We start from the raw sequence: 24,943 nt of genomic DNA, 5'->3' as shown, positions 1-24,943 counted from the left end.
AAAAAAAAAACAGCCCACCAACTTCCTTTTGTACTTCATTGTTAAAAAGCGGCGTAGTGCAAGATGCTCGGAAAGACTGTTCCTCCATACCCCTGCCATCCAAGAGTTTAAGATCATTCAGCCGACAGCTATCTAATGCGTGTGGCCAGCTTAAGAGCCTTCATATTTTGAGGGCATTATTATAACATATAATGGCACTTCCCTTAGCCTTTTTTAGGTCACAGATAGTAAAAGCTATAGTCTTTTAGGGTTTGTCCAGTGAATACAAGTTCTTGCCTATCCTATAGAAAAAGTGATTGGTGGGGGTCCCACCACTGGAAATCACACCAAATCAGCAGATCGGGGAATTTTTATTCCAGATGGGGAACTTTTATCCTAGTTACAAAGTGGAGTGGCAGGTCAGACTCCCAACCGCTGCTCTATTCATTCCCTATGGGACTGCCGGAAAAAGCCAAGCTCAGCAGTCTCATAGGGAATGAATGGAGGAGAAGTCAAGCATGCTCACACTGCCATCCCATTTTAACGAGTGTGAGAAGGTCACTGGTAAAAAACTGGGGGGAAGAGAGGTGTCACTCAGGATGTTAGCCTCAGTGATATGAACCTGGAAAAATGCTTCAGCATACTAAGTGCTGAGAGGCGTTAATCGGCCATATTAAGGGCTGGGTTTTTGTGAACAGCTGAAGAGTGGGTGGGATGCTGTTTACCATATCTCCACCCCCAGGGTGTGGTCTTGAAGGTAAATGTGGAGCCTTTGGATTTATTCAGTGTGTCTGGCGCTGAGAGCTCCAGAGCTGTGTTCGTGTTAAAAAGAGAACTGAACCTTGTTTCTGTTCCCCTGAGTGGGCAGATCCCCGCAGCCACACAGACTGTACTGTATGCCATTTTGTTGGTCATGTTATGCCAGAAGGGCAGTGTTGGCTTTCCTGATTTTGGACTGGTTAATGCAGTACGGTTTTAATAATGGAAAATGCTCCTGTGACTACCCTTGTAAGCATTTGAGTGAGTCAATCTACCATATGGGGTTAAAAGCTCCCCGTTCTGCAGATCAATGCAGGTCTCAGTAGACAGACTGACTGATCCACAAGTTACCACCTATCATAGGGAAAGCGAATAACTTCATTTTCAGTGGACAACCCTTTAGCTTGCAACAGCATGTGATTCTATAGTACTTATAGGCATTCCTTACCTGAGAAATGATAGGGAACTTGTTGCAAGAAAAGTCAGTAAAGCCCAAATCATTAAATCCAGCCGGGATAGAAGGGTTGTTTTGAATGAATGGCTTTCCAGACTGGTCTCTCGGGAGCAGCTTGTGGATTACAGCATTGTGTCTCAGCAGACCACGGTGGGTACGAAATGAAATGCAGCAAATGTCACACCTGGGGAGAAAATAAAAAGCTTAGGAAAGCTAAAAGTTATTCACACAGAAATCCGCACAAGATGGGATCACACTTGACCTGAAATCCACAGTTTATTTGCGCTGTGCAGTTGTAAAACAAATTCATTTTATTTTTTACTTTACTTTATTACCCATTTGTCTTTTCTAGTGACCCCGATATCTTCTACATAACTTGATCTACTGGAAATCAAGTGCACTACCTATGTGACATATTATGTGTATGCCTGAAATCCGCACAACAGAGCTTGCGATATACAGAGAAATTGTAAGGGGTGTAAATAGCATAAAAATACCTAAGTGTATCTGTAAGGTTTAAAATATCTCCACCAGCTGAGCGGACGGAGGTGTAGAAAACAGAAAGGACTTTTATCACCAAGCTGGGTGCTTCTAATTTTGCATTACCTCTTTTCTGTCATCACTGGCCCCATCCCCCTTGACCAAGAGCAGCGTAATTGTTGGCGTTCCCTTTCTCACAAGGGTGCCACAAAAGGAAAACAAATCCCTGCCATACCTAGAGGGTTGTAATAAAAACCTCTCGGGCCAGCACTTAGCACCTGTTGATGGGTCTTCAAACTCAAAGACAAACTGGAAGGCAGCATGAAAACTAGTTAGAGGTGTCCCTACCATAGAGATGCTTAGCTGGAAGGAAGACATTCCCACAGCCTCCTGTATATTGCCTTTAAGCTGCTCTTCAAGGACAAGGCAGGTCATTACAAATCCACTAGAGACAGCCAGGACTTCAGCATCTCCGACCTGCAGTCACCAGTGCCATACGCTCCATTCTTCACAGTACAAGGCCAGAAGCGCAGCTCAGCACATCGGTATCATTTATACATTCTGACATTTTCTCCCTACAGTTTTGTTCTCTTGCTCCTTCATTATAAGTATATCATTTCCATAGTCAATAGTTTCGCTACAGCCACAAATTAGGGACCGGTAGCCATTAGGATGTCAACATATCTGATTTGCGTTCCTGCCTTTTACCCTTATAAATCTACAAACAGAAACTTATAATATACGTTCTTCGAAATGACCTTTTGTAAAAAGTTATAAAAAAAAAAATAAAATAAGAATAGTAGGGGGCACCAAAAATGGTAAAAGCTGTTCAAGTATATCAGTATCGGATCTAGCAGGTGCTATACACGAGGCCTACAATCCTATTTCTTGTGCTATACATCATTTTATCCAACTCCTTGTTCTCTAATAGAAAAAATGGAGTAATAAAGAATTCACTTATCCAGAGCAGATATTTGACAGAGCCTGCCCCTATTTTGCCTATGTTGCCCCCTACACTGGCAGCATGCCTGGGCACATTACAGCTAGGCATAGGCAGGTGCCATCGTTGTTTTGCGGAGGTTAGGGTACAACGCATGGTGGGCACTGGTGTGTGTATTTGTATAATGTGCCGCTCTGTCCAGTGGGAGACTAACATCTGCGCTCTGTTGTGGATCTACAAGCAATTAATGATCTAATGAGCTTTATAGCACAGACATCTAGTCCCCGGGCACCTCAGTTTAGCACCTATTTAGCTCCTGTGTATGACAATGCCAATGCCCCAAAGACCAAGGTATTATTTCATTATTACTATGTTCACCTCTAAGCCTACAGGAATGGAGGATGCTTCTTTAGTAACCAGCGATGCACAGACGACTGACTATTCAGTTCCAGTCTCACCCGAGTATCCTATTTTTTTCTTCCCCCTCACAAGCTGAAATGGGAGACATCTCCCCTGTCTCGGTGAACTGACATCAAACAGCTGCACTGGCTTCAGCTGCTAGAAGCAACACTCTCACGACTGACACTGCTGGCTCGCTGAATGTGCAATGGAGGCTGAAAGGCAGAACACATCGCTCGAAATACCCTCCTCACATCCCGGCGGCATTTTACATCATTGCTCCATCAGAGTCCTGTTCCGAAAACCACCTGAAAAAGCGCTTCCTAAACGCTCAAAAGTATAAACATAAGCATTTCTATGTAAAAATGACGCTCTGTGCGTAAGTTAAGGCACCACTCCAGAGTTTTTTTTTTAATTTTACCGCTGGAGTGGAGCTTTGAATCTAAGCTCCCTACACTTAGTCTGATACTCACCTGTTGTGGTCTTCACCTTCTATCACCGCCGTCTGTCTTCAGCAGTTTGTGACCTGCTGGATCGCTCCAGTATTTGCTGGAATGTGAGCCGGGGGTCACAACTCAATATAAGTCTATGAGACCCTCATCTGGCCTCGTTCCCGCTCTCATACACTTGCATTGAGAGCTTGTGACGTAGCTTCTGACTTCTGGTTGTCAAAAGCTGTGGTCACAAAATGGAGCCGCAAGCCCTGTGCGGCAACGCAAAAAAAAAAGTGAAGACAGCGGCGAGTGAGTATAAGGCTATGTTCACACACATTGGGTTTTGCAGTGTATTTTTCTGCAGATTTTTATGCAAATTTTCAGCTGAGTTTTGCAGTACCAGCAAACTCTACGAGAGTTCTCTGTTCACACGTTGTTTTTTTGCTGAGTATTTTGTGACTTGGTTGTGTTTTTGGAAAATAGTCATGTCACTTCTTTCAGTGTTTTTGCAGCAGAAAATGCACCTGCATTTTTTGCTGCGTATTTGCAGCGTTTTTTCACCCATATGAAGTAATGGGTGGTCAAAAAAACGCAGCAAAAACCTCAACAAAAAATGCACCAAAACCTGCGTTTTTAACGCAGCTGTTTTCCTGCCAGAGAAAAAGTGTGAACATAGCCTAAGACTACGGTCAGGGACTTTATATTAGAAGCACCACTCCAGCGCTGAAAAACAAAAAAATGGTGGAGTGGTGCTTTTGAGCATCTTAACTGCTTCAGGTTTCCAAAGATGCCAAGTGGTTAAAAGACATGAGCTGACCATTATTCAGGCTTTTTCTGCTCTGAAGATGCTTTATACTTTAGGATAGTAGTCAATGGGATGCCTGGATGAACGCCCGGGCGTCTTTTTGAGTGTTTCGGCAGAGTTTTTGCTTGAAAAACCAAGAAGAGAACTGAAAGACTCCAGTAAAAGAAAAAACAAACAAACAAAAAAAAAAAACAGCTGAAGATGACCCAAAAGAAACCCAAATAAAACCGATCCATCAAGGAAAAAAGAAAAAAAAAAGGCTGGTGTTTCCAGAAGCGTCTTTGCTTGACTGAAAAAGACACTGTGTGCACATACTCTAAAAGTAGCTAGAATAACACTAACCACCACCAACCCCGGCAAAAAAGAAGAAAAAATTTTTTATAGTCGGTGCAAAACACTGAGTTTTGAATTCTATTCTTTCATTGATCTATTAATTGCAATATGCCCATCTTCGGACAACATGAAATAGAATTGCTCTTCGGCTTGGAAACAATAGACAGTAGGAGGTATGAGTAACTTCACGTGAAAGACTCTTCTGTCATTTTCCAGTGTAAAATTACACATGCACGCAGCCGTCATCCAGACATGCATGCACACACACCTCCTTCTACTCCAAGGTCTGCAACCATATCATTAGGGCTTCCTATTTTAAGGCTGCTGGTTATAGATTGGGCAGGTTGCCACTTACATTCCAGACGCAGTGTAGCTGTTTTGGTCTGACCCTTACATAGGGATCGCACAAGGCCCCAATACAAGCCACAGAATCTAAGCGCGCACACAGTAAGATATAAACCAAGAAATACAACTAAATCTCCCAAAAAACATACTTCTAGCATTCTAAAAAAAAAGAAGATATATATGAGGAATTATTAGGCATCGTCAATTACTACTCTGTAAAATTAATTTCTAACTATCAGATGACAGTTAGTAAACCATCAGGTCATATCTTACATTGCGAGTCTGGCAGGAATGAGGGTCCGCACTGCCCGCTATTATCACGTTACAATTACAGACTTTACTGCTACACAAATAGAACTGTAATAAAGGTGCAGAATCAATCAGAACTGGGGTTACGGACCCCAGAAAATACAAGAGTAGACAAATCTATGTATCTAAACTAACTCATTTTCATATTTCGTGGCACATAATTTACCAGTGAGAAAAGCTTTATTCACTAGAGGAAAATGTATTAACATCTACCCGCCAAGCTACTGGCAGAAAAAAAAAAAAAGTTATGGCACACACCAGATTTTCGCAAGAATTTGTGATTTTTTTTCTCATTTTCCACTGCTCCCGCCAATTTATATTATATTTTTTTTTAAAGAAAAAAAGTGGACAGAGCTCCTGCTGCCCAACGAGTTTACAACAATTTATTATAAAACGTAGAGCGAAAATACTCCAGATTATAGCAGCTGTAGATGTTACTTTCTGGTGCGCAATTATAAATGAGTATGGAGTTAGCTAGGGAAAAAGTGTAAGTGTCCTATTAGAAAAGTTTTTATTACACGTGCTGCACAGTGTTACTGATCATCGAGGTAAGGGTCCTGAGACCCCCGCCGATCACTGAAAACACCGCTGTGAAGTCCACAGCTCTTGCATGAGCTGAGCGCACGATGTAAGGGCTCAATAGTAAAATAATAACATTCACTCTCGCAGAGCCGTGTACAGACTCGTAGGCATGCTTTCAGAGCGGTGTTTTGAGCAATCAATTGGGGTCTCAAGACCTGGCCCCCACCAATTAAAATAACTATGTAGTGCCTACAGTATATAAGAAAGGTTATAAAGTTACACTTTAAGACCACAAGGTCAGTATCAATGGATTTCCTATTGTATTATAAGTCAAGTGTTCATCCTGCTATCTGGAAGAAAGCCTCACTATTTTGATGTCCCTGCCCATAAATATATATATTTATTTCTTCATTTCACTGTAGATACTACTTTCTACACTTAATGGCACAACAATGGGTTATAAACCCAAAGAATCGAGGACTGTAAGCTTCCTTACTTCAGAGAGGCTTCCGGATGAGACTCCATGTGAGTGTCCAGACTAGACTTGCAAGTAAATTCTTTGAAGCACAGAGGGCAGGGAAGGACATCCTCCGTCTTTTTCACTTGTTCCACTTGCTGAATTTCTTCAACCACCTTTAGAAATGTAAAATAGGTAAAAAGAGGAGGGCTTACAGAGGAAGTAGTGACAATCGACGTACTTTATCCTTGAAGAGTGTAAAGCACTTCCAGAAATGCACACACAACACATAGCACTCATGGACCTAAACGTCTGAATACCAAGAGATCAACGTTACCCTTGCCCAGTCTGGGTGCATATATGGACCCCATAGTTGGTGGGACACGGGCCCCACAAACAGAAAGGACAGTCATTGGCAAACCTGATATACAGCCCAGAAAACGTTCATTATCGGCTTGTTTCCTTGGTGATATTAATAAGAAGGGAACAGAACCTGTCACTGTTTTTTTACATTTAAACAGATTACCTCCTCCTATTGCCCCTGCTCCACTCATACTGGAAGTTTCTTTTTTTTTTGCCCTTTGCCCCTCTGTTCCAAACTCTCGGTAATAAAGTTGCAAATTTAACCTTCAGCCATCTGGGCGTATATCACAGAACGTCTCTGTGGGCCTTTGCTTTTTCTCCTCTGACGCTGGCCAATCAAAACACGGTCACGCCCACGAGGAATTTCTGTGGTATACGCCTAGTTGGCTGAAGGGAAAATGTCCTTCTTTATTAAAGGGGAAATAACTTTGTAACGGAGGGGCACAGAAGAAAAAAACACAACTGTTCCAGAGTCAGTGGAACAGCAGCAATTGGAGGGCGTGCGCTGTTAAAATAAAATGAAACATATAGTGAATGGTCCCCATTAAAATTAGTATCAGGTAGAATTCATGATAAGTAGAGGGGGGTTTGAGAGACACTAGTACTGAAAATCCCATCAAAGAGAGAAGCTAAGCGGGAGAACAAGCAATTAGGTGTGAAAAATTAAGTACAGGTAAGTCTCTGTTCACATCATGTCTTAGTCTTCGGTCAGTTGTATACAGTAGGAGTATTGTGTAATGTATATCTCGTACAGAAGGCTTATGCATCTGCATATGCAAATATAAGGCTCAAACATGAAAAGCTTTTCTCACCGGCAGTACTGATCTCAAATGCTCCGATATCACCAACACAAAGTAGGGCGACTTACAGCAGGATGCTGGTAAACCACCGGCTGGAACACACACAGCTGTGCAGCAAAGCTTACCATCACTTTCTTTGCTGGAGGGGTCTCTTCTTTCTCAATTTCCTCTTCAGGGTTAGATTTCCTTTTAGATGTCAACCTCCTACGTTTTTGAGGGGAAGGGGGGCTTGTAGATACCGCACTATTTGGGTCTTTCTCATGGATCTTCATGTGTCTAAAATATAATTGGAAAATAAACTACAGTAAAACTGACCATTTTGTTCATTAGTTGGAACCTATTAAAGGTGACGTCTGCTACCCATCAGATCAGTGGGGGTCTGGTAGCCGGACCCCCACCGATCAGCTGCAGCTCGAACGTACGGAACAGTAAAAGCAAAATAGAAAATATCAAGACAAATGAGCAACTAAAAGATGAGTTTTTCTGCTTGGTACTCCATTTACTACATCGCAGTACCTTTAATATCAGATATAAGGTTAGTTGTAGTAAATGTAATTGCCTCGTGACAAGCTAAGATATATCATCAATGTCTGGATTGTGGGGCTGTAATACCACACTCAGCCTGCAAACAGTGGTGGCGCTGTTTTAGTAAGAAAGCGGTCATATTTTTCTAATTATGCACAACCCCTTTAAGAAACCATTTCCAGATGTCAAGTAATGTATTCAATAAGCCTTAAAAGAGGTTGTCCAATTTTTGGGGATTTTGTTTGTTTTACTTAAATACATGTACCGGAGGCTAAAAATCATTTTTGTTATTGGATTTCAGTAGAAATGTTAGCCTTCTATAGCCTGTGTGTTGCACTGGCTATTGCTGGCTGCAGAATGAATTTACTGAGAGGCCATCAGTAAGATCGTTCTGACGTTCCAATGTGAGACATTGTAGATCTTGTATCTGTCTTCTTCTCAGCTTACATGTGTCCACATATCACATTAAAGTATAAAGTGCAAAGAAACAAAAGAGTCTGTAAAAGCCCAAACTTTTTTTTTTAATGAAACCTAATTGTAAAAATTATTTTTAGCCCCAAATACATGCATTCAAAGAAGCCCTCCCGTGACGATTCTTTTAAAATAAATGTGTGTATATGTATTATTCTACTCACCGACCGCTGCCTTCTCCAGGATCCAGGGCCGTTCTGCTCCTCTTCTCAGTAAGGTCATCACACTTCAGACTCTCCAGCTCACTCTATGCTCCATAAGTGAGCTGAAAGTCTCCTTTACAATGTAAGTCTATGGAGCCTTGTTCTGATGCTTACATTATAATAGTCACTTCTGGGTCACACAGAGCGCAGTATGAACTGGTCAGTCTGCAGAGTGGTGACATCACTGAGAAGAGGAGCAGAGCAGCGCTGGATCCCCGGTAGGCGAGTATATTAATACGCTCACACTACACGACATACATAAGTTTAGTTAAAAAAAACATCATGGGAAAAAATAAAGAAATAAAAAAAATTAAAAAATCCGCCAAAGGTAAACAACCCCTTTAACTTCTGTGATACAATCTATAGAGCAATATTGAACAGTAAAAGCAATGGCATGAAGATGTATTGTATCATGTATTGCATTACAGAAAGCAATTCTATTAATGATGAGACAAAACAGTTAAATCATAGACTAATTTCATCCCCAAAAGAGAAAACCCGAACAAGTTTCCAGAGGAAGAAAAGGAAGTCTGCAGGCAGTGTGCCTGGTGAACAGAAAGCAGACATTGCAAGTCAGTTATCTCCCCAGTCAGTCTCCTTATTTGGCATTGCTCTGGTGCTCCGCTCTGCGCTCGCCAAATCCCAGGCGTCCTGCACATGACTCCGTCATGAGGATGAAGGCAACTAGGGGAAAAGTGCAGCCATGCTGTGTTGGTCAGACTACTGGACGCAACATGGCTCCGGTTCACATTCACATTCCACTAACGAGAAACAAGCAGCTGTGCAGTGTGATATTCGAGGCCAAATGAGAAGAGCATACGTCGATGAAACAAGCACATACAATAAAGGGCAGACTAGCCAAAACGGGCAAATCAAGCGGCACTAGAACAGAATGTACAATGGCCAAATCCAGCCCCCAAAAAATAGATAGCCCAGCACTCAAACTCCTCTCCTCCCCCAAAAATAAAAAAAATATGATACTTTATTTAATCCATATATTAAAAATTGCGTGATTCAAAAAAACAAAACAGGACATCCTGGCAAAAATAACAATAACTGACGCGTTTAAGGCCGGTATATGTGAATGGCTCCTTGTCATGTACAATGGATAAATGGTCTTTTATTTATTTTTTGTACCTGGCTTTTCAATTTATAAAAGTGGAGGACAACTTTAATAAAATCAGTGGCAGATCATTCGACTGGAGTCATGCCCGTTCTACCTGGCACGAAACAAAATATAGGACTTCTGTAGCTCAGAATGAATAAGTGAATTTTACCAAAATAATCAGCAACAGTTTCAGAGAGGAACCCCCAATTATTAGATATTTAGGTCAGATCCCGTCTCCATGTTTCAAATAGACGTACCCCTTTAGGTTTAATTGTGACCACAGGAATTACTTAAAGATTTTACACTGGCGCTCACGAGCTTCAACAGGGTCCCGCACTACCGTGGGTTTTTAAAAATTTGTTCCCAAAAGTTCTACAGTTCACCTTTTTTTAAAACTTAAATGCATGTATTTGGGGCCAAAAATAATCTTTGCAATTGGGTTTCATTAAAATTTTTGGCCCATTTGGCTTTTACAGGCTCTTTGCTTACTCTGAATATCAGGATGTAATCGGTCAGAAAATGACAGCTAAAAATGACAGACTCCCCATCACACTGTCAGAATGTGCTCGCTGATAGATTCTCACTTAACTCATTCTGCATCCAACAAAATGGCAGAAAAAATCTCAATAAAAAACAATTGCAAAAATGATTTTTAGCCCCAAAATTAATGCATTCAAGAAAAAATAAATTAAATTGGCTTCCGAAGGGAGACAACCCCTCAATGGTATTGGTCTTCTCCTATGAGCTAAAAGGGACCTTTTAGGCCCTTCTAGACTCCACGGCCAAGGTTCAACTTTGATCTATTATAGTTACATCCCTAATCTGGGGCCTCTAATAATGTGGCCAGAAAAGAAAAAAGGTTGGGCATCAGTCAGGGGCAGACACATACAGAAGAGTCCCCCTGTACAGGAACAATATAAGGGCTCAATATAATGCACAATTCCACCTGCGTTAGGGGTGGAAGCAGTCCCCCTTAGCCATTGGGCATGGTATGCCTGCCCCTGGCATCTGTGCACTAGATGAATATTATTTCATAACAGGAAATATTACTTTTAGCTGGCTAATAAAGGACACAAAAGTAACATTCACTAGAGCTGATCATGCATAAAGGATGTCATAGGGGCCATGAGTGTTCTCTGGCTTCTGGGGAGGATTTCTCACGAAGGAATGGAGATGATTACAACACTGAGTGCCCGCTCGGTGCCAAAGTCATGAACAGCTGCTTGTACCAAGAGCTGCGCTCTCCAAACAGCTGCTGGCCCTGATCTAAGGGGAAGGTAAGGGGGTAAGATGTCAGCCATCAGCCAGTGCTAGCACAGTGTGTGGATGTGTCCGACTCCTAAATCCTGCGGTGCGATTGCTATACATTTCATTACATTGTACGTGAGCAGAAGGAATGGTGGAGGGAAGAAGAGTTTGTGATTCTAGGAATCTGGAAATGGGCTAAGAATTGCGAGTTCTGTCATGATCCTCCCTTGGGCTAACACAGGATTGCAAAACGCTGAGTGATCCACCTCCGACAGGCCGTAGTGTCACTCCGCAAGCAGAAACGGTAGAGTGCAGCGTAGAAGGAGGCGCAGCCAAACAACAGGGCGGCATCATCCTCCTACGTACCGCAGCCAAGTATGAAGGCGGACCGGAGAGCGTGCAGGCACCCACACTGACGTGGACCAGGCAATCGGTCATCTTCTCCTCATCACCTCCTCCACCATAGTGTCACCACCAATGGCACATGTGGTACAATCTGGGTGCACTGAAAACTATGAAAGGATGAGACTTCTTCCACAAACAGCGCCACACCTGGCAGTGGGTTATGTCAGGTATTGCATGTCATCTTTATTAAAGTGAAAGGAGCTGAGCTGCAATACAACACACGTGTGGACAAGTGTGGCGCTATTTTTGGAAGTCAGCGGCCATGTTTTTCTAATCCCAGCCACATGCACATAGGATGATGCTCACATCAATAGAGGAAAGAACATTTCTGCTGGAGAGACAGTGAGGGGGAGTGAAATAGGATACGGCTCTGTTTGCTAGTCCCGGCCTGTTCAGTAGAACAGGTCAGACAAGTTTTCACGCACTTTTTTTCCTGTTGTTTGTTGTGTGAGCTGAGGTGAAGTCCCAGGCAATACCTTACCATTGTGAAGAGATGCATGACAACCTGGATGATGAGAACATTACTTCTGATCCCATCTAAGCCTCAGGTTCACTTTCTATTCTGTTAACACCTCTGCTGCTGGCTACCAATCCATACATCAGCGTGAAGCAGGTCTTCAACTACAGCCTCTACCAAGATAGAGCTAGAGCACATACATATGGAGAGCCCTGTAATAGGAGGCCAAAAACACATTCCTTCGGAGAAGATTTCCCCTTGGGGACATTGTATTCACCCAAAGCCGGTCATGCCCCGTTTCTCTAGAAGTTCAGATACCTAGAAATTTCTGTTGTGCTACATCAAGGCCTCATTCAGACGGCCATGTATCATGGTCCAAGTACTAGCCACAGGCCTTTTGTCCGTGCTTTGACAGTGATACAAATCCGTCTGAATTCGGCCTAAAGGACAGGATAGACCCTCAATATTACACCCAGCTGCTTTAAGGGGCCTTATGGTAAGCCATCAAAACTAGACCAGTGGCGGTCCAACCTCATGTATCCCTGACTATTAGCCATTTGCTCTTTACACCGTTCTGTGCTACACAATGCAGATCTTTTATTAGCAGCTGTGCTTGGAAATCCAACTCCAATGACAGGCAAAGCCATTACTATGAGTATACCATTGTGCATGGTAAACAAAGGGAATGTGGCACTCCCGTGTGGTACTTGGCCCCTTTAAACAGCTATTGGGTAGGCAGTCTGGTTCCAAATGGTCTAATTACTATCTGCCGAATGTTTTTTTTTTGCCTTCCTCTGGATCAACATGTTAGATGTTAGGTTATGGTTTGAATTTGATGACCATTTGTCTACGTAAAAACTATATAAATTCTAAGGAAAACTGTCAATTACAACAACAAGGAAACCCCCTTTAAAACTCACTTTATTTAAATTGTTGCTTCCAAAAGCATGAAAAAAGACAGAATAATGACATTTCCCACAATTCTGTACATAGGAGTCCTTGCCTTTCTATAGATGGCACAGATCAGGTATAATATTGATCATGTAACAGTAGTGTAAAAATCACAAGCCAAGAATATTATGCTCCCATGCCGCCCTGTCTGTATAGTCTTTTGCTTCCTCCCCTGCCCAGGAGATGTGGTATGATCAAACCATGTTCCTGTACGGTCAGACACAGTCATTACACAGTACACAGCAGGGGCACATTTATAAGATTATCTCAGCACAGGAACATTTTATTCAATAACATCCAATTGTGGAAACAATTTATATTCAAAGAGCCATTGATAAAAATGTATTTTACTCGTTGGATAACCCCTTTAAGCTGGCCATACAAATACAAGATGACGGCTGGGCACCACTTATTTGGACATTTGCCATCTCTCAACTCCTCCATACCAATGAACATTTGGCTCAGCCAAACATTTGTGTGTTTTTCAAAGAGAGCGGAGAAAGACTATACCATACAGCTCAGGAAGCGGTTAACTTACTGAAGAACAGAAGGGTTGAACATCACGAATCAATAGGAATAGGGAGACCCCCATACAAAGACTTTTGGCACGTTATAGGCTCGTTTATCTTATTTTAATCTTATATGTATGGGGGAATTGGGGTATGCTCACACTAGTGTACATGCTAAATGCAAATGACCTTCAGCTCAAACTGCTGCGAGCGTGAGTCGAATGTCATTTTACCGTGATCCAGTTCTCTTGCATTCGAGAATCGGATCACAGGTGCAGAGAAGATGGAGAACTTAATTTCTCCATCTTTTCTATTGTGTGAGTCAGCGTATATCAGACTGCACTCAGATGACATCTGAGTGCAGTCCGATGTTTCGCACACACCCACAGACTTGTATGGGTGCATACTGTACGATGTAGGCTGCCAACCACAGCATGCATTGTAAACACTAGTTGGCACTGCTCCATAGTATAACATTGGAGCGAGTGCCATCTGGTGAAGCAATGGAAAGTACTCGTCCGAGTTATACGCTGGCTACTCGCCAGTGTGGGCGTCGCCTGGTATAATATATACTTTAAAGAAAACCTTACAGCTAGTAAATGCCGCTTCTCCCGCCCACTGCCCTGGATTGACAGGTCTCTCCCTGCATGTGTGTATAGGGAAAGACCTGGAACTCCAGGGGAGAACCTGCAAGGGACCCACCTGTATGTCTTTCTCTGAAATACTGCAGCGTTTCAGACTCGAGCACACCTGGCTGAGATTTTGTTACCAGTATCTGATACAGGCTGCCTGATCCACGGGCAGCATGTATCAGGTTCCCTTTGAATAAAGCAAATCACTTGGTATTTTCTAACACAACAATGTATGGCCCCTATTCATCAATCAGGGGTCAGAAAATAAACAGACCCTTCTAAGCCAATCCAAGCATGAGAACAAGACACGTTATCTATATGCGGAGTGGAAGTAGCCATCTATAAATGCTGGACATCTACACATACGTAAACCGACATGTAGACTACTTAAAGGGGTAATTGAAAAATTATAAGTCCGGAAATGACATTACATTTAAAGGGGTTGTACACTACTGGAAAACCCCTGCTTAATTACGTCAGGCCCCATATAAATAAAAAATCTATACTTACCTTCTGCAGTGACGCCATTCTGATAATGTTGGCTCTGCTACTTCTGGCAGGTTACACGACATTGATGGGCCACATGACATTGTGTCACGTTACTGACGCAGCCTATTAGCGGCTGAAGCCTTTACCTTGTTGCCAGAGCGGATGTTTGCTCTGGCGTTAGATTGATGAGCTGCAGTCGATCAGCGACCACTGATTGGCTGCAGTGGTCACCGTGACCCAACGTCATGTGACCCACCAGGAATAGCAGTGCTGACACTGCGGGAGGGGAGTATATATTGGGTTTTTTTTTTCTGTGGGGCCCTGAGGGATTGAGCAGGGGTTGTCTAAAAGTGGACAACTCCTTTATGGCAGGTAAAGTTTACATATTCTAAAAACTTGTCTGGGTTGAATGCTCCTAAACCTCCGCGGCTTGCCACTTTGCAGCGGTGCAGCTAGGCGTCTTTTCAAAGGATCGTGTTCTTTTTGGCACCTAGATAAAAGAAATGCTAGCACACCTTCCTGATCCTTGCTCATTTGTACCTCTATACAGCCAATTACAAAGCAGTCAAATGATACCTGCGATCTCGGCCAGCGAAGAGGATTACACCCCAGAACAGAACCAGAATTTCCCAGGAGCTATTTCAAGGGGAAAATAAATACACATCTCATATGTCCCCATCTGCTGCTCTATCACTGTAGATCTCACTCACCTGTGCATGTTCCCATTGGTAGTGAAGGACTGGCCGCACATGGAGCACCTGTAAGGCCTCTCTCCAGAGTGGACAAGCATGTGGCGGTCTAGAGAGCTGGCAGAGCTCAGAGACTTCCCACAGATGCTACAACTATGGTCTGTCCCTCCGGTGTCAATATTGTGCTGCGGAGGCAAAAAAAAAAAGTTAGATGAAATCTTAATCACTTCACATTACATGATACATTTTTTTTTCTGATATTTAGACTGGTCCCCAATTCTTACCTTCTTGTAGAGGGTTAGGAGGCCACCATATTCTAACATGGGTCACTCTCTATTTACTGACTAATAACATATAGAGTACTGACAAGCAGATATATGACGGCTTTCAGAATGCCCAGCACTTTATGATAGCATCAGTGCCCATACAGGTCAACCCCATCACAATCTATCTCCCCCTATACACATTAGACTACAGTCGACCTCACCCACCTATATCAATGGGTTCGGCTGAAACGCTGATGTGTTTGAGGACACTGGCTAACTGATAATTGGGGGAGATGTCGATCGACCATGTCCAATTTTGGGTGAGACAGCAGAGATGTCTGTGAGCGACTTTCTCATAAAGAACATAGGAGCGCTTGGATGAACAAGCACTACTGTGCATGGGTGAAACAGCAGAGATGACTCTTAGACAAAGCAACATTCAGTGTCAAGGGACATGCATCATCAGATAATGATTGGCAATGGGGTTGCAACTGATCTATGACCTAAGGCGTCCATGACAAAAAAATCCAAACCTACAACCTTGCCGCCACAGACTTCAACGTAAAACTGCAGTGATTGCACCTCGCATGCAACATGTCTACAATTTGGCTTCATTGTAACAGCCAATTTGTAGCTCTTATAGAGAAGACTTCATCTGAGGATTGCCTTCACAAGACCCATGGCACTAGCTTAAGAGCTTTGTACATCACTCCAACCCCCTCTAAAATATCAGAGTAATCCCCCCCAAGTAAAATACAAATAGTGCATATACCCCTCCAGCACTGGTACCTTCCCAGTGATGTCTGCACTAGGTTCCCCGATGATTGCGTGACATTATGTCTTGTGAGCACTGCAGCTGATCAGCAGCCACTAACCGGCTGTGGCCTCATTTATGATGGGATAATGATGAGCAAACCTGGGAACAGCACCGCTACAGGAGGGGGAATATACATTGTTTTTATTTACTATGGGCCACTGAATCTATTCATCAAGAGTCGTGCAGTAGTGGACAACCCCTTTAACTGCTAATTGTGAATAATACATTATACAGTAGAGTGAGCATTTCTTTATACAGATGGACAAACACTTCATGAACTTCCCCTATAAAAGAGGAATTACTGGAAACCAAGTCACTAACTATGTGTAGGAGTTTATCCCATCACCAGATATAAAAATGATACCCAGGGGGAAAAGGAAATAATTTTATAGGATATACAAAGATTTTCTCACCTTGGTTTTCAAAAAACCTGGTGGTCCTTATGAACAAGGTTTATGGGGCATATTTTCTATTGGAATGGCATAGTGCTCAAAGATGCTGAATCTAGAGGCAAAGTGGTCCATCTATCTATGGGAAAGCTGACTAAGAATTATGGACTGGTTTTCCGATCACCATTTAGAACCAGGGGTAATAGAGGTTTCCCCCGATAAAAAGAATGGGAAATACTAGCTACACCATGATAATTACAGCTATTTGATTAAAATGTAAAATCAGCCTAGAATGTGTATTCATTTTAGATAACATTAGCGTTTCAGTCATAATGTACCAAATGGTACATAAAGAATAATTTTCACAAAAAGCAGAATGTCTATTACCTGACGGATGTGCATAGTAAGCTGGTGCTGTGAATTGCAGACCTTTTCACATAAGGGGCATGTATAGGAGGACTTTTCCTCTTTTGATTCCTGTTGAATAAGATAGATAACATTTTATCCATAAATTTCTTAAACAGAAAAAATTAAATATTCGCTTAGTTGACAGCAGCAAATAAAAGCAGAACAAGTAAGCAAGCAAGTTTCTACTAAAGGAAATGTGTCATCACACAATAATCTACTTTAAAAAAAAATCTGACTTTTATGGTTAAATGTATTTAAAAAAAAAAAATTATAAATTTTGCAATTTTCACACTGGCCACTGAGGCTATTCTAGACTCAGGACCAAATTTATCATTGTCTATAAACCTTTTTTCTGGAGTAAAAATGTTTTTAATACTGACTTATTTATTTGTACCTTATTCGTTATTTAATTTGCGCTTTTAACTGTACTTCTATTTTTCACAAGTGGACATGTATTCCCTTTTCCAGATGTTTTAGCCTAACTACCTAATTTGTAGAATTTCAAAATGCTGCAAAGAACAAAGTGCAACATTGTAAAGGATCCTGCAACTTTTGGCTCTAAAAAAAAAAATGTAAAAAAAATTATAAGAGCATCTTTGATTTTCAACTCGTCAAACACGCAATTTTGAAGAATCTGGTGCAAAATGAATGGAAATCAATACCACAACAGAAAAATAAAAAGTCATGGGGTCTAATTTCTTGTTCTTTCAGGAAATTTACATGCACATTAGCAACAAAAGATTGACTTAGACCCTATCTTTTCTATTGAAGCATCTAATGAGCGTGTGCAAAGGTCATTGTGAACGGGGAGCAGCGGGATCTGTGACATCACCTATTGTGATTTGTGGATCCCGTGTTATCAGCTGTGCTAAGAGGTGTTACCTAACATTGTAATCCTGCCTCTGCTGATAAGGAGACTGCTGAAAATGGTTTCTAAAAATCAAGAAGTCTAGAAAAGCCCCGCTGGTCAGTGTGAAAACTGCAGTAGCAAAATGCTGGAGATTAACTTATGACAAACTTTTTTGATAAATTTTTATAGGATAGTCTCCGTATGTCCAGCACATCAGTTTTTGCTCCGGACTGGTCTTATGGCTGGATGAAAAAAAATAGATCAAAATTGCCATGTGGTATATGCCAAGCCATTCATTGCTTAGGGTCTCCAGCATTCAGTGCTTATACATGGTCAATATGGAAGTTGGGGGCTCTCGGTAACAATAGCACAATGTGAATGTGTGATGAAATTCGTAGTAGTCCATTAGCCTTACTTGTACCCCCAAAGTGGACACAGGATGGAGGACACTTCACTAACTGCCAAAAGACGGCTATGAAAGTGAAAAACTATAAAATTTAGAAAACTGTTTCTTTGTGTGTTGGACCCTCCCCCCAAAAAAACCCACAAATATCACAGTTTTACAACAATTTTCTGAATTTACTTCTGTTATGCATGTATTTTATGGAGCTTTTCCCTTTACATCAGCAGATCAACAAACTTGAGAGTAATTGCTGGTTCACCTTGAAGCGAAGAATGACACATAATCCAGGCGGCCACAGCAAATGTCTGTTTGCTCAGGAGTTTATCATTAACTGAGGTCCAAACTTTCCTAATACCGGAACAGTGAAATGTGATGGAAGATGCTTGGCGTATTGCAACAGTTTCTGCCATGTTAACGCAGGCAGACATGTAAAAGAATAGTCAGCTCTTATTAGAGGGGAAGTAAGAAAGGCACAATGCGGATCACCATCACTATCCGGAGGTCTTCTCAAAGCATCATCAAAAGAGGAGCTAGAACAGAAGACCACTTACAGTACTAAGGCAAGGAGTTATATGAAGAACTGGAATTTTTCATCTCAATCGAAAATGTAAAAAAAAAAAATCAAGTATGACCATAGGTATCCCCCAAATTACCACATACAGGTAGAACACACAAAAATGTGTTCCGGAAGTGGAGATCTGGGAAGCTGGTAGGGGCTTCCAACACAAAAGTGCAGCTCTAGCTGCCCAAGTGCTTGTCTGTGGGGTAACTCCGTTGTCGTCATCAGTAGTTTTACCTTCCTACAAGACACTATTCTTTCTGGGAAAGACAATCCCTGATGACAACAGTTGTTCCTCCAGATTAAAGGCTCTGTATGAAGAACCTGCCCATATCTCACCTGTTAAGGCCCTTGTAGAAGTGACACAAATCTATTCTAATCCTTACCTGGTTTCTCCTACCGATCCGGTTTGGAGGTGGACATTTTCCTGGTGATTTAGTGTTCTGCAGGTTCACACCGTTTTCAGCAATATTTGTTGTGCTCATCACGGCTGACATCATTGCATTGACAGAAGACAAGTCATTCGCCTCTGAACCATTGAAGAGGTTGCCTGGTTTCATCTGATCGTTTGCGTTGGTTGTTTCCTTTGCTATAAAACAGACCAGCACGTAGATATTAACAGGTGAAAATTACGGTATCCTGCTGCTACAAGGCACCAAAAAAAAGAATGAGCATTAATTGGGGTCCCATGCTTTCAACGCCAATTAACCATTTTAATGAGAAATCAAGCATTAATCTATTATACCAATAAATACAAATCTGTAACAAATTTTATAAAATTCATTGATTTTCCATTGGCTAAGCTTTACATAAAGCTTCTGTGAAGATACAGTAATTACAATAAAGCACCATGAAATCTTGACCTACCTCCATTTTCCTTGGCCATGTGCTCAGTAGTGGCTTGAATGTCTGGCCGAATACTTTTATCTGTCATGATGGCGGCAGAGACACTGAACGCAGATTCAGCAGCAACTCTCTCTAGAACTGCAAATTAAAACAGCATGTCAGAATTAAAGGGAATTGATCAGAGAAAGTGAAGTCTGGTTAGTCTGCGGCATGTTAAGAAGTGGGAGACGCTGAGCATTTTAACATATAGATTTGTGGAAAAAGATTCCGTAAAGCATTTAAAACCCTTCTCATTCAAAGCTTAGGAGTCCAGTGGGCGGTCCTAATCAGTGACCTCATGTGTACGCCATAGAGGAAATTCAGATAAATATTTTCTTCTGTAGGAGCACGCTGCTCACCAGCCTCCCTGCTTCCGATGAGCTCCTGTCCAAGTGACAGCTCCGAATGGTGCTGATTTTTGCCTTGGCAACATAAGAAGCACAGTGGCACTGAATCTGCTGGAAAAGGTGCGTTCCCGCAAACTGGATAGTGTCAGAGCAGCGCTAGCAAGCTCTATTTGAAAGAGTTTAGAAGCACTGCTCTCCTTACCCAAGAGTCAGACCACTGCTGATAGACTGCAGTGGTGGCTGGAAACCCAGTCAGTCAATGACCAGCAAACAATAAAATAAAGAATCAGAACATTCTTGAGAAAGGAGAGGATTTTTGATAACACAGCAGTTGGAAAGTTGCTCATTTTTATCCTACCTATTAAAGAACATGAGACAATCGCTTCAAATAAGTAGAATACAATTTATACTGAATCTTTTCCCCAGAATTATAGCAATCAGGCTACCCTCAGACTGTATAAGGACGGGCTCCCTTTAAAGGAGACAGTACAAGATCGGCACACATCATTTGAATGACTTCTATAAACATTCAGTCACATGAAGCCGAGGAAAAAAAACTCAACGCACGAAACCACCTAAACAAATTAAATGGCACATAATGCTAGTAAAATTGGATAAATTTACAGGAGCGTGTACTAAAAAATATATATATGACGACCTGTATAGCTACATTTGAAGTTACATACAATACAGGTCTCATCCCATTCAGCAAAGACAGGAAGACATTTGCTTGATGTATTTCCTTAACGAGAACAGAATGCGACTGTCGGCTGCATCCACATAATGGACCGCAGCCGTTCTTCACACTGCACCCTTGTTGGGCTACATTTAGCTTTTTATTGATCCTCTGCACTACAGCTTAAATAACTTTTACAATGCAGAACTAGTCAGCTGCTGGTAGGAGTTGGGTCTGGTGTCACAATGTGGCAAGCCAAAACTCTAGTGTAAGGGTCCAGTAATGGAGAAGTCGTCTAAGCCTAGAGCGTTACTTCTGCCTGTGTTGTATTGGGAAATTGTTAACACAAATGTATAATTAGTTGTTGATAGACCAGGATATATATATACAGACCAAGTATATACAGTATCAAGAGTGATGGTGTATAGCCACACTCAGACATGATCATCGATCTGTTCCTGCCGCTTCAGAAACACAAGATCAGGAAACAAGAGGATGCAGGGAGGGTCACACAAATGCTGGGAGGAGTGCGGAGGGAAGCAGCGGCTGACTAACTGCAGCCATGACTCTTGAGTCATGTAGATGAAACCAAAGCATGAACGCTAAATTACATAGACCCTACGGAGTAACAAACACCCCCCCAAACTGATGTGTGCAACTTCTGAGCCATCCCACAAGAACAGATGGGAAAAAGGTCCCAAGCTGAAGAAGGACAGGAAGGGGGGGGGAATCAGGAAGTGCAGCGCCAGGAATGTGAATGTAAGCCAGAGTAAACCCTTTGCTGCCAATGTTGCCTGATGCTCCAGCCAACAATGTGTTAAGGTTCTGGGCAAATTGTGACATGTAAGTCAAGCAAGTCAGTGAAGCAGTACAAGGATTAAACATCCTGGTTTTCCATGCATAAGGGTGCCAATTAAGCCAGCAGTGATGACACCGGCTCTTTTGTTTCCCTACTCGGAGTCATTTCTTTAACAGCTGACAAAGGTGCCTTTCTACTTAAATTCATAGTCTAGTTCATATCTGTTACCGATGGTTAACCATCCACGTGCTGCAGAGTTCACGGAAACTGAAACGTCAAGATCTGGACAGGATGGCCAAGAGGATGCTCTAACATAGTGTGGCTTGCATCATATCCTAGCCCGTATTAAATACATCTACTTATGATAGATTTTACTCACTGGTGACGGCTATAGTGAAATGGGCAGAAAAAAAAACCTGGAACACGCAGTTCTCATCTTTATACTATAACAAACGATGACAGAAAGACAGAAGATCACCCAAACGCAACAGATTAAAGGGAAGCGGTCATCAGAAAACCACCTATTGTTCAAACGCGCTATACATTTTAAAATGTATTTTTTTATTTATTTTGGCAATCTTTTTTTTCTTCATAACACAATCTATATTAAAAATAAAACAGAAATCTTGCCATTTTCCCACTGGACGCAGGGGCTTATATAATATATATATATATATATATATATATATATATATATATATATATATATATATATATATATATATATATATATATATATATATATATATATATATATATATATATATATATATATATATATATATACACATATACACACACACACATATATACATACACACACACACAGTGCCTACAAGTAGTATTCAACCCCCTGCAGATTTAGCTGGTTTGATAAGATGCAAATAAGTTAGAGCCTTCAAACTGCAAACGAGAGTAGGTTTTATGAACAGAAGCATAAATCTTACAAACCAAAAAGTTATGTTGCTCAGTTGAATTTTATTAAATTTTAAACATAAAAGTGTGGGTCAATTATTATTCAACCCCTATGTTTAATATTTTGTGGAATAACCCTTGTTTGCAATTACAGCTAATAATCGTCTTTTATAAGACCTGATCAGGCCGGCACAGGTCTGTGGAGTTATCTTGGCCCACTCCTCCATGCAGATCTTCTCCAAGTTATCTAGGTTCTTTGGGTGTCTCATGTGGACTTTATTCTTGAGCTCCTTCCACAAGTTTTCAATTGGGTTAAGGTCAGGAGACTGACTAGGCCACTCCAACACCTTGACTTTTTCCCTCTTGAACCAGGCCTTGGTTTTCTTGGCTGTGTGCTTTGGGTCGTTGTCTTGTTGGAAGATGAAATTACGACCCATCTTAAGATCCTTGATGGAGGAGCGGAGGTTCTTGGCCAAAATCTTCAGGTAGGCCGTGCTATCCATCTTCCCATGGATGCGGACCAGATGGCCAGGCCCCTTGGCAGAGAAATAGCCCCACAGCATGATGCTGCCACCACCATGCTTGACTGTAGGGATGGTATTCTTGGGGTCGTATGCAGTGCCATCCAGTCTCCAAACGTCACGTGTGTGGTTGGCACCAAAGATCTCGATCTTGGTCTCATCAGACCATAGAACCTTGAACCAGTCTGTCTCAGAGTCCTCCAAGTGATCATGAGCAAACTGTAGACGAGCCTTGACATGACGCTTTGAAAGTAAAGGTACCTTACGGGCTCGTCTGGAACGGAGACCATTGCGGTGGAGTACGTTACTTATGGTATTGACTGAAACCAATGTCCCCACTGCCATGAGATCTTCCCGGAGCTCCTTCCTTGTTGTCCTTGGGTTAGCCTTGACTCTTCGGACAAGCCTGGCCTCGGCACGGGAGGACACTTTCAAAGGCTGTCCTGGCCGTGGAAGGCTAACAGTAGTTCCATAAGCCTTCCACTTACGGATGATGCTCCCAACAGTGGAGACAGGTAGGCCCAACTCCTTGGAAAGGGTTTTGTACCCCTTGCCAGCCTTGTGACCCTCCACGATCTTGTCTCTGATGGCCTTGGAATGCTCCTTTGTCTTTCCCATGTTGACCATGTCTGAGTGCTGTTCACAAGTTTGGGGAGGGTCTTAAATAGTCAGAAAAGGCTGGCAAAAGAGATCTTTAATCCACACATGTGAAGCTCATTATTCTTGGTGCCTGAACTACTTCTTAATACTTTAGGGGGACCAAACAGAATTCTTGTGGTTTGAGGGGTTGAATAATAAATGACACTCTGAATTAACTTTTAACGTTTAAAAAAAAAAAAACCAAAAACAAAATTTGCTGCAGTGCATTTCCCACTTCCAGGCTGATCTACAGTACAAATGTCACAATGCCAAGTTAATTCCGCATGTGTCAACCAGCTAAATCTGCAGGGGGTTGAATACTACTTGTAGGCACTGTATATATATATATATATATACATATATATATACATATACACACACACACACACACACACACACATATACACACCATGTATATTAGCCACAATGAAAAAACTGAGCGTATTTAAGCATCTATAGACGTGAGCAATAGTGAATTTGAAGGGAGAAGGAGCAGAGTCAGGTGTGAAATCACTTATTGGAAATGCTGTATCCTGGGTCATCAGCTGTGTAGAGATGTTACCTGTCATTGCAACCTGACATTTCTGATAAGGAGTCTGCTGAAAACTCTTCCTGAAAGTTCAGGAAGTATTAGTCTAAAAAAAGCCCTTGTGGCCAGTGTGAAAATTGCAAGATTACTAATTTTGATTTTTAATAAAACTTGTGGTATGGAGAAAAAATAAAAAACATTGCTCTTATATTTCTTCTTTAATACATGCAACACAAAAACCTGATTTAAACAATGGGTCATTTCTTGATGATAGCATACCTTTAATGTCAGCCAAACTCACCAATTTCCACAACAGTCATCTGTATGGGGTCATTTGGACTTTCTCTCCCAACAGATGATTTCAGGAATAGCTGCCGCCAGAGGCGTGGGCAACAACTTTTTTTTGCCCTCTCCCCATTGAAAACAAATACACGCTTGGCTATGACAAGCATGCATGTAGGGTCAGGACAGATAACCATCGGCAGAATGGGTACCTTATCATTGGATAGAAAGAAAACCAAGTAAGCTAGCCCAACTTTTTGCTAACAGTACAGCAACACTGTTTACTATGGCAAGAGTGAAGACTAGAGCTTAAGAGAATAAAAGGTCCATTCTACAACACTGCTTTGTCACAGTCACCCGATTACATCCATTACTCACATCCTCTCCATAACTGATGCTACGATCAGGTAAGACACAGATCTATGTATGCTAGTATAGTCAATACTTTAGTTCTTACAACTAATCACTTTCCAACAGGATATCACCAGCGATGAACAAATAATTGTAAGAAATAAAATGTCATTTTCTCATCTCTACAACAGAAGTGATTAGGTTATTACTGTGCTCCTGTCATTACACGACACTTGTGATG

General features: G+C 41.7%; 1 protein-coding gene across 7 annotated transcripts in view; it reads right to left on the bottom strand.

Moving 5' to 3' along the window:
• The window catches only part of RREB1 (ras responsive element binding protein 1), an 82,105-nt gene that overhangs the window by 12,955 nt on the left and 44,207 nt on the right, over positions 1-24,943 (bottom strand). For all 7 annotated transcript variants that reach the window (XM_073678724.1, XM_073678721.1, XM_073678722.1 and 4 more), the window contains 7 exons: positions 19,626-19,742; positions 19,145-19,347; positions 16,926-17,015; positions 15,088-15,251; positions 7,505-7,655; positions 6,256-6,392; positions 1,187-1,376 (listed from right to left, as the gene is read on the bottom strand). In XM_073678724.1, the coding sequence (XP_073534825.1) occupies positions 1,187-1,376; positions 6,256-6,392; positions 7,505-7,655; positions 15,088-15,251; positions 16,926-17,015; positions 19,145-19,347; positions 19,626-19,742 (1,052 nt within the window). The remainder of the gene's footprint in view (positions 1-1,186; positions 1,377-6,255; positions 6,393-7,504; positions 7,656-15,087; positions 15,252-16,925; positions 17,016-19,144; positions 19,348-19,625; positions 19,743-24,943) is intronic.

Source organism: Phyllobates terribilis, unplaced genomic scaffold (assembly GCF_046119375.1).
Source record: "Phyllobates terribilis strain yellow unplaced genomic scaffold, ASM4611937v1 Scaffold_4__5_contigs__length_816908805, whole genome shotgun sequence".
In the NCBI taxonomy this organism is placed as follows: domain Eukaryota; kingdom Metazoa; phylum Chordata; class Amphibia; order Anura; family Dendrobatidae; genus Phyllobates; species Phyllobates terribilis.
Note: the sequence above shows the minus strand (reverse complement) of the source record. Positions and strands in the feature narration are given on the sequence as shown.